The sequence below is a fragment of the Peromyscus maniculatus genome, chromosome 11 (genome assembly GCF_049852395.1).
Source record: "Peromyscus maniculatus bairdii isolate BWxNUB_F1_BW_parent chromosome 11, HU_Pman_BW_mat_3.1, whole genome shotgun sequence".
NCBI lineage: Eukaryota > Metazoa > Chordata > Mammalia > Rodentia > Cricetidae > Peromyscus > Peromyscus maniculatus.
This window is the reverse complement of record NC_134862.1, coordinates 71,980,534-71,991,393: the sequence shown is the minus strand read 5'-3', so window position 1 is coordinate 71,991,393 and position 10,860 is coordinate 71,980,534. Positions and strand designations below refer to the sequence as shown.

The following is a 10,860-nucleotide window of genomic DNA, read 5'->3' as shown; positions in this document are numbered from 1 at the left end:
ACCAAAAGTCTTAGAAATGCTGTTTGATATAGCAGCTATTAATGATTGTGATTTGATGTAGCAGCTCTTAATTTTATCCTTAGCCCCCTGAAGAGTGAAATGAAGGATATCATTGTAAGTACCCCCATTTAATTTATAGTTTGCAAACAGAAGGATGAGGTGGTTTTTTTTGTTTGTTTGGTTGGTTGGTTTGGTTTGGTTTGGTTTGGTTTGGTTTGGTTTGGTTTTTTGAGACAGGGTTTCTCTGTGAAGCTTTGGAGCCTCTCCTGGAACTCACTCTGTAGCCCGGGCTGGCCTTGAACTCACAGAGATCCGCCTACCTCTGCTTCCTGAGCGCTGGGATCAAAGGCATGCGCCACCACTGCCCAGCCCAGGATGAGTTTTAAGTACATATCGCCAGGCATTAATCAATTTAAAATACAAACAACAACTAACCTTGGGCTCCAATTTTTTTTTTTTTTTTTTTTGGTAACACTCTTTATCTCTTAGACCAGGCTCATCCTGTGTGCTAGGAACTCCCAAACACTGGCTCACATAGACCATTTTGATTTTTGCCGGCTCTGGGATCCTAATTGTGCCAGCTACTTAGAGTAACCTGATAAAAATCTCCGATTCCTCCTCTGGATGCAGTAGGTGGAGCCGGGGTCTTCCTGTTTTGTTATTGCACATCAGAGACGAACCGTCTCAGCAGAACACAGCTCCCCCGGCCAGTGACCCTGAAGGAACTGTGCCGCCATCCCTGGCTCCACAGTAAGGAACAGAGCTTGAGTCCTTGTCCCGCAGCATAAAGTCAGATCGCTAAGCTTCTGTGTTCGCTGGTAAGTTCTCTGCAGAATGAACTACTGAGTGCTTCCCTCAGCAGCCTCGAGCGTATCGTGAGCTAGTGGCTCAGGTTTGTGTATCAAGTGTCGGTATTTTGCACAAATGGAAACAAGAAGCAAGCAATCTGGAAATTGGACTAACTTAGGGTTTGCATGTCATCGGTTTTCTGTTGCTGTGTTTCCTGCTTTATTCTGTGCATGGGATTAAAATTTCTTGATTTTGACACTGCTTCTAGATCTTCTCTGCTAATCCTAAATCCACAAGTATTAATATCAAGGGTTTGAGAGTCACATCTATGCAGTTGAATTCCATATGTTTTATGGTTAAAGAAACTGAGTCTCGGTGTCTGATTTTTTTTTTTCTTAGTGTCTGCTCTCTTAGGGAAATGGATATAACTTGTAAGAGGAAGAATTTGCATTATGTGGTAGTTGGGTCAGGATTAGGCATGAGGAAGTGAGTGGCTACTGTTAATGGGATACAAATCCCAAAACATACTCTTGTTCCCACCCAGGTCTCAGCAGCTTCTGCTCTGGGTCATGCTCTCTGCTAGGCTCTGGGGACTATGTCTGCTCTAGGTTAGGCTATGGGTGCCTAGACCCACCCCTAATCTTCCATCTGAATCTACTACAACTGATAACACTTGAAATGACACAACCCATTTAGGGATATGCTCTTATTGGAAAGCCTGTGCCTGTCAGTATTCTAAGAAACTTTCACACACTAAAGAGGAATGTGTGGATATCTGCCTGTGAGGATAAAGATAACAACTGCCGAGTAAATGCATAAGTGAGTCATGCTGGTTAGCTGATCCAGTGCTGAGATCAGTTAAGGGATAATTTCCTGAAACAATCGATAAGGCCTCCGAGTCAATCTGAAACATGCTCAAAGGGTAAGACTTTGCCTGGAGGTTCCCAGACTTCCTAGTTGAAGGTATGATTCCTGCGGTAGCAATTTCTTCACAGCACCCCCAGGCCAAAGTCCCTCTTACTAAGTCCCTCTTATCAAGCCCAAACGACTCAGTACTTACGTTCTAACCACTGAAGTTGGTTGTATAAATAATAAAGAAATTAAAAGAAAATGGCATTTTTATTTCACTTTTTATTAATTAAATTTATTCATATATTTTACATCCCGACCACAGTTCCCCCTCCCTCCTCTCCTCCCATTCTCTCCCCCACATTCCCCCAACCCACTCTTCTGTTTCTATTCAGAAAGGGGCACTCTTAATCACACTCAGTAATGGATTTATGGGGCTGCTGAACACTGTATAAATTCTCAAAGCTTAGAATCAGCTAAGACACTACCTCCTCACTTGTTGTCCCACCTCAATGTTGCCGTCTTTTATCATAGAAGCTACTGAACACCTGTTTTGCAAAACTGCATGAGGTATTATTGAATGGATCACAGCCCTGTCTCATGTTAAAACTATGACATGCCCCAGCCAGACTCTGAGAGGTTGCCAGAAGCTCAAGGCCACCCTGGGTTGCATTGTGAGTCCTTGCCAGTCAAAGCTATAGTTATGAAACCCTGTCTCAAAGAAAAAGAGAAGAAAATCTATCCACATCTGAGACAACTTAAATAAGATTCAAACACTGAGTACCACTGTGCTCTCTGTGATATTTTTAAATAACTCAAGGCCCATCTGTAGTTTAGAATGAGACCCCCCCACACCCAAATGTTATCTCAGTAATGGAGGTGCACACTCAGTCTGTCCTCATTTAATTAATTATTTGTGTTTTCCTTCCTTGCTGTAGAGGACATAGTACAAAATCCATAGGAAAACGCAGTACCTTCTGACCTTGCTGTTAAACATTAGTGACTTTTGTGCAACCAACAATGATTTCCCAACTCACTTAGAAATCTGATGAGGCTTGTCTTGTTATTTTTGTTAAATTCCTATTCCCTTAGTAACACCAGCTTAGCAAGTTCACTATGAACCCCTAATTTATGTGACTTATTTTTCTTCCATAGTCAGTTAACCCTGACAATGCTTTCTTCATAATGTTTCTTTTAAAACTTGCAACTAATAATTAGACAGTTTACTGAATATTCTAAAGAGTAATAATACTTTAAATGCTATTTTTGCATCAAAATGTAAAATAGCACTCAATAATCAGCAACATTAGTGTGCTATTTCCATTAATAAAATGTCTTACTGTGTTCTTAGCCACCCCACCAGTGCTGGAATTACAGGCATGTGGCAACATACATATTTGACACCAGTCACTTTCTCTCAGGGCCTGGTACACCCCAAGAGCTACTCTAAGTGCTACTTGTACATTGACTGAGTGATTCATACAGTACCTGAGGCCAGGTATATCTCTAGCTTTGTAGAGATGAGGAAATGGAAACACGGAAACATTAATTTATCTACCTCTACTGATAACTATCCAGCACTGAAATTCAAACCCAGGTCCCCAATTGGTAACCTCCCTAAACAAAGTCACCCAGAAAGTGTGCTGCTCAGAGGTGGCTGAGTAAGTCTGCCTCACGCTGGGTTACAGTGACAGACTGGCTGAGGGAGGGGTTCCACACGTTGCATGATTGATTTAAAAAAAAAAAAAAGGTGCTTTTATAAGCCATCAATCTCTGACTCAGGATATTAACTTCCAATAAATATTTGTTCTGTTATTTTTTTAATCAAAGAGCATGCAAACTAATGAATTCATTCATTCTACCCAATAAGAAATCAAGCCATTGCCAAATACTTATTCAACAACTATTATAGTGAAAGCATTATTCTGGCAACTGAGACAGATACATCAAAGAAAATACCCTACTTTGGGGAAGCATAGCCTTGTGCAGAAAGAAGACCCACAGATGTGATCAACCAATCAATAATAAAATGTAGTATGCACTTGTGGGTGCATGCTGTAGTTTCCCTAGGAATAAAGAGAGAGTTGAGCTCACCATGTAGTGGGAAAGCCACACATGCCTCATGGGACCATTGCCAACCCTGAGCTGCTCCCTGACTCGATCCCATTGCCTCGTCTCCTCTGACTGCTGAAGTCCTTCCTAGTCATCCCTCCAAACCTAAGCAACTACCATTGCCCTCTGTCCCATCCCTGCCACTCCAAGGTCAGCAGAACATCTCCTCTTTCCTGCTCTCACTACTATTTAAAGATAAAACATCTTGGTGCTTTACCAAACATTGAAATCCTTGCTTTTCAAGTTTGACTTTCCCACTAAACCAATCACAACTGTAGACAAAGCTTCAATGAAAACCTAAAATATCAGTGTTACCAATGAAGAAGCCACTCAGTGGGTGTTTGATGCCTGAATTAGTCAAAGAATGAACTCCAGAATCTAGTCTAGGATCCCCGAGGGCATCTGATTCCATCCTCTACATGAACTAGTCATCTCCAGCTTAGACTGTCTCCAAACCTTTGTCATCTAGACTTCACTTTGGTAAAGCCAATCTCAGAGCTTGAAATATTGGTAAGTGTTTGTGTTGAACTAGTTATCTTTTCTGTTGCATCCCTAGTCATGATTCTAATCCTTTTCTCTGTGAGGTAAGAGCAAATGTTTACATTATTGTGTCAATAGTTGTTAATGGTCACTATATGCCGGGTGGTGGTGGTGGTGGTGGTGCACACCGTTTTAATCCCAGCACTCAGGAGGCAGAGGCAGGCAGATCTTTGTGAGTTCAAGGCTAGCCTGGTATACACAGAGAGTTCCAGGACAGCCAGGGCTACACAAAGAAACCCTGTCTGGAAAAAACAAAAACAAAAAAACAAGAGTCCCTATGCATGTGCTCTTTTGCAAAGTGAAGCTGGGACAGTTCAATTCCTTGTCTGAAGACCGCATTAGCTCACAGCATTGGCTTCTTCCAAGTCCTTGGCTTCTTCCCTCTAGCTCTATTAGCAATAGAACAGATGTGTTCCGACTTCCTTCCATCAGCAAGGCTATACCTAAAACAACAACACACTGGGCAAGGAAACAGACCATCTGGTCTCTGCATCTGAGTGCCCATTCTGGGTACTGAGGATGAGAGAGCCCTACTAACTAATCTTTCTTCTTTCTCCGAGGCAGCCACACACCCCTTGATGAACTCCTCTCTAGTTTCAATGAAGCCATAGAGAAATTATCTCCCCTCTTTCTTAACCCAGCCCTTATAAAGGGCCCCTCGCTTTCCCAGAGTGTAAAACACGGCCAGCATTGCTTCCAGCCACTGTGCTCACACTCTTCCTAGAGCCAACATACTTCTGCACACGGCTTTCAACATCAATGTTTGTATGCAACTCCCTCTTTTTTTTCCCCTAGAGCCATTTTTTTGTAAAAGTAGTTTTTACTTTCATTGGATGACTATTAAGTCCCACCCCCCAAAAAAAAACAAAAAACAAAACAAAAAAAAACATTATACCATGTGTCACAGTGAGGAAACTGGAAGCCAGAGGTAGCAGTTTTCCCATGTCACCAACCTGATTCCTAATAAAACAGGGACCCAAAACGGACACACCTTGACGCAGCCCCTCAGCTCCAGCTCCCTCTCTAACTGTAGGGTCACAGCACCCCTCTGGCATCCAGGAAGATGGAAAAGATAAAAATCGCTACTCTGCAGTATGGGTTGTGGTCTAAAGCTTGCCTCCTCTGAGAGGATTCTTCTAGCACTTGCCAGAGAAAGTAACCAGTTCTACACAGTAACATCTTTGCAGACATATGAAGTGGGGGGGGGGGGGGGCTTTTGATTCAAGAGACAATTCTGTATCCATTACACCGTATCCTCAGTACTTCCCTGGAAAGAGCACACAGCAGAAACCAAAACTGCCTCAGCCTTGGGGGCTGAACTGCTTCTCTTGGGTTTCCAGTCCTAAAAATACAAATGATACATACCTAATCCTGTGGACAGTTCACATGGAAAACAAAAAAATAGAAAATGTTCAGGAAAACTTCATCACTGGGGACTTCTTTGAACTTGAGGGGTAGGGTACCAGCTCATATGATAGAACGAATTTCTGGTATGCACGAAGCCAAAGACCACAAAAACAGGTTATGGTGGCATGCTCCCAGTGCCCAGGAGGTGAAGGCAGGAAAATGAGGTGTTCAAAGTCACCCTTGGCTACATAATGAGTTTGAGGCAAACCTGGCTTTGTGAGACCCCTGTCTCAAATATATATATATATATATATATATATATATATATATATATATGATAAAATTACCTCAGAAACATATTAAGAAATGATGTCTAATATTTGTTTTAGTGTATGCTGACTGTGTGTGCTCTTGATCAGAAATTCAGAGAAATTACCAAAAAAAGGAAGCCAACTTTGGAAATAGGTTACATTATTGAGCATTTACTATGTTCCAGGATCTATTCCAGATACTTGTTAAGTCATTTGATCCTCAGAAAACACTGCAAAGAAGCTACAAGATTTTCTCTGTTTACGCGATGCCCAGAGAAACTAAATGATTCAGATCACACAGTTTTAACTGACAGAGCTTATTGTTTACCCAACGTGCTATATTGCCAGTGTTATTATTATTATTATTATTATTATTATTATTATTATTATTAAAAAATTTTTTATTCATTTTATATACCAACCACAGATCCCCTCTCCCATCCCTACCCTTCCCCCCCCATTCCCACCTCCTCCAAGGCAAGGCCTCTTGTGAGGAGTCAACAGAGCCTGATACACTCAGTTGAGGCAGGTCCAAGCACCTCCCACTGCACCAAGGCTGTGTAAGGTGTCCCACCATAGGCAGTGGGCTCCAAAAAGCCCGTTCACGCCCTAGGGATAGGTCCTGAACGCACTGCCAGGGGGGCCCTTAAGCAGATCAAGCTACATAACTGTCTCACCTATGCGAAGGGCCTAGTCCAGTCTCATGGAGGCTCTACAGCTATTGGTCCACAGTTCATGAGTTCCCACTAGTTTGGTTTGGTTGTCTCTGTAGGTTTCCCCATCATGATCTTGATGCCCCTCATTCACAGAATCCCTCTTCTCTCTCTTCAACTGGACTCCCCGAGTTCGGTCTGGTGCTTGGCTGTGGATCTCTGCATCTGCTTCCATCAGTTACTGGATGGAGGTTCTATGATCACAGAGTATTCACCAATCTGATTACCAGAGTAGGCTAATTCAGGCACCTTCTCTCTGCTATTGCTAGTAGTCTGAGGTGGGGTCATCCTTGTGGGGATTCCTGGGAACTCCCCTAGCACCTGGTTTCTCCCTATCCCCATGGTGTCTCCCTCTATAATGGTATCTCTTGCACTCTGTCCCTGTTCCAACTCAAACCATCCTGTTCCCTTATGTTCTCATCCCCCATCCTCCACCTTCCATTGTCCCCGCTCTGCCCAGTCTACTCATGGAGATGTCATCCATTTCCCCTCCCCAGGGTGATCCATGCATCCCTCTTGGGGTTCTCCTTGTTAGCTAGCCTCTCTGGAGCTGCCCTCACAGTGTTCTTACAAGTCCATGCTATTAACACACGGCCAGAAAATTCTCAAACCTGCACCAAGGCTGACTGTGCCGTGGGCTCCACAAAGGTGAATCCGATGCTCCCCTTCCACTCCAGTTCCTCCCTGCAGCCACTGGTGACTAGTGGTGAATTATACTCCAACAGCACTGTTGTGGCCTTGGTAGAATGCCAGGAGAGAGCCAAGCAGGGCAGTGCTGTGGCACCTGTGATGGCCACAAGTGTCTTGGATCCTAGTCCCAACCCCACCCTACCAGCTGCTGCGCAGTTTTCTGTGATGTCCCCAAACCAATCGGAGTGTCAACGTTAATGTGATTTAAAAAAAAAAAAAAAAAAAAAAAGAGTGGGTTTCACAAAGCCACCCTGTCCTGTCTGCTGCTCCAGCCTGCTCTGGGGTTGGAGCCCGGTGGATGGAGGCAAGCCAGTTCAGAATGCAAGACTCTGCCCACCAAAAGGGTCTGGTTTCAGCCACTCCGCCAGAAGCTGCAATTGCTTTAAAGACCACGAGCGAGCGAGTGAACTGAGCGCCAGCTCTGGCCAAGGGGTGGGGACATAATCCAGCGCAGGGGTTAACCCGATGACCTGTACATTTTCTTGCTCACATTCACACACCACAGATAGCCTACAGAGGACTCAAACTGAGAAAATCTCTTAATCTTCCAAATTCTTTTCCTGGTTTGTTGAGTAGCCAAGGTTTGGGTGGGGCTTTCGTGAATAAAAACGCTCTCCTTCGTTTTCCCTCCACCAAGGAACATGGGGAAGCGAGTTGCAATTGTTGGAGCTGGGGTCAGTGGCCTGGCCTCCATCAAATGCTGCCTGGAGGAGGGTCTGGAGCCCACCTGCTTCGAGAGGAGCGATGACCTGGGAGGACTTTGGAGATTCACCGTAAGTAGGGGATTCACGTGCTTTTATCTGCCTATTGGAGAGTGGCTTGAAAAGACTGGAATAATGTCTGCCGAGTGGAGACCATTCAGGAGGGACCCTGAAATTGTGAATGGTAAAAAAAGAGATACAGGCAGAGCCTGTATTCTAGAGTCTACAGGGAGGTGCCAGCCACCTTATAACTGTCCAGGGTGAAGAGGAAGAAATGCCCCCCAGAGAAGCCCACAAAGTGGAGAGGAAAAAGTAATGCCTGAGTCTGACCAGCAAAGCATAAGGCTGGAGTGTGGGACCAGGATGGGGGAGGGGTGAGTTGGGGGAGGTTGGGGTGGGGGCTCTGCACAGAACAGAGTCTGCAGAGAAACTGAGCTGCCTCTAGTCACATAGTTTCTGGGTCCCGCTTCAGCTGTGACACAGTGACACAGGGTTCAGTGAAGCAGGAGTTCCATAACCAAGATCCCGCTGCCTGGACAAAGGTCGTCCTCACCATGAACAAGCAGTAGAGAATGTGAGTCTGGGCAAAAGAGATGTTCGGCTTCTGGAATCTCAGTGGGGTGCTAGTGTGAATGGGTCAATGGTCTGGAAAGTCCACCCTTGGCTGGCCTGGAGCCCTAGGGGGGTTCACAACAGCCCTGCTTTGGGCCAATGAAACCCCAAAGCCAAAAGAGAAAGTGTCCTTTGGGCTCCAGCATTCAACCAGGGAAGCAGTTTGTTTTTTCTTTAAACTCTCTGCAGCTTGAAGGCGAAAACATTTCCCACAAAATTTAGGCAAGCTGTCAAGAGCTGGGGAAAGGAGTGAGTGTCAGATAGCCTGGCCGGGGATCCCCTGAGAAACATTCCCCATTATAGAAGCCAGAAACTTGGAACTGAAATAAAGTAATTCGTTTCTAAGTCAGAGAGCAAAACTCCAGAGAAGCCAATGTTGCCTGTTTACGCATAGTGGGCAGGCGTGGCTCACATAAAAATGCATCAGTCTTAAGAAGTGCCTGGCTACCAGACATGATCTTTGATGTATAGAAATTTTCCAAAGGGGTCAAAGGAGCTCTCCCAACCCCATGATTTAAACTATATGTTCTGACAGGTTAACAAAACTTCGAGTGCTAAAATTCCTCTTCCAATTCATTGTAGGCATTACTGATTAAACAGTTGACATTTCCATGATGACTATCAGTATGCCAGATGAGTATCTCTTGATCAGTAAATGTTGAAAACTGACTTGAAAAAAAAAATGAAACTGTTCCATTAAATTCAGAGTTATTTGGCTAAGGTAAATTTCAGTCAAAACAAAAAAGCAAGTCCAAAGATCAAAAGCTGTACTTAGCCCTTGAGACACTAGACAAAAATGCTCAGGGAGGTCATGTAACTACTAACCCTAAAATTCATTTTCCTGGGAATCAGGAGATATTAGTCTCGATCCAGTTGTGCCCAACTGATGTAAGCAGATCAAACATTTGCTCAAAGAGCCCAGTATGGGGATGCAAAAAGGAGAAGGATTCCCCCTGCTCTGGAGAACCTTTAGCAGAAGAAAGAAGGCGAATACTCTTAGAAGTCACAAACAGTGCTGTAGGTGTTGAAATGAGGGCAGGATCACAGCCACTGCTGGGATACCAGAAAAGTTACAGAGAATGGGCGGCCGGTGACGGGTGTCGGAGGAGTCCAGTAAATGGAAGAGAGCATGCTCAAAAAATAATAAGGTTATTTATTGGTGCGTGCTGTACACATAAGAGGAGTAATAGAAGGAAAATGAGTGGATGAATGTCTGGGCAACTCCCAGACCATAGCAATGCAGGAGAGCAAAATATAGGAAATTCTTTGCTGCTACAACTGCTGCTGCTGTTATTGCTATATTTGAATATATGCATGACGGAAAGGCTCAAAGATGACTGTAGCTGAAGACTGGAGGTCCCTAGATAACAGGAAGTGATTGAACATGCCAGTCCAAACTGAGACACCATCCTGACAGAAAAAGAAGGGAGTGGGATTGTAGGCACAAGAAAGGGGGTTAGTCCAGGAAAGACAGGGAGATAAGGTGTACTCTTCCCCACAGAGTGGAGGAAGGGAGAGGGAGCACAGGGGAGGGGGAGGGAGCACAGGGGAGGGGGAGGGAGCACAGAGGAGGGAGAGGGAGCACAGGGGAGGGAAAGGGAGCATAGGGAGGGGGAGGGAGCACAGGAGAGGGAGCACAGGGGAGGGAGCACAGGGGAGGGAGAGGGAGCACAGGGGAGGGGGAGGGAGCACAGGGGAGGGAGAGGGAGTGCAGGGGAGGGAGAGGGAGCACAGGGGAGGGAGCACAGGGGAGGGAGAGGGAGCACAGGGGAGGGAGAGGGAGCACAGGGGAGGGGGAGGGAGCACAGGGGAGGGGGAGGGAGCACAGGGGAGGGAGCACAGAGGAATGGGAGGGAGCAGAGGGGAGTGGGAGGGAGCACAGGGGAGGGAGCAGAGGGGAGTGGGAGGGAGCACAGGGGAGGGAGAGGGAGCACAGGGGAGGGAGCACAGGGGAGGGAGAGGGAGCACAGGAGAGGGAGAGGGAGCACAGGGGAGGGAGCATAAGGGAGGGAGAGGGAGCACAGGGGAGGGAGCACAGGGGAGGGAGCACAGGGGAGGGAGCACAGGGGAGGGAGCGTGGGGGAGGGGTACAGAAGAGAGGACACAGCCACACTGAAGCAGAGAGGTGAGAAGATGAAGGTACACTAACATCAGAGGCCTCAGTTCTTACTGGAAAATACAGCAGTTTTGTGGGGT

General features: G+C 45.7%; 1 protein-coding gene across 2 annotated transcripts in view; it reads left to right on the top strand.

Annotated features, from left to right (window-relative positions):
• The first annotated feature begins 487 nt into the window (after positions 1–487).
• The window catches only part of Fmo1 (flavin containing dimethylaniline monoxygenase 1), a 29,091-nt gene continuing 18,718 nt past the window's right edge, over positions 488–10,860 (top strand). The window contains exons 1-2 of one of the 2 annotated variants that reach the window (XM_042258436.2): positions 488–818; positions 7,989–8,124. In XM_042258436.2, coding sequence (XP_042114370.2) covers positions 7,993–8,124 — 132 coding nt within the window. In that variant the 5' untranslated portion in view covers positions 488–818; positions 7,989–7,992. The remainder of the gene's footprint in view (positions 819–7,988; positions 8,125–10,860) is intronic. The other variant, XM_042258437.2, reaches the window with a different exon arrangement.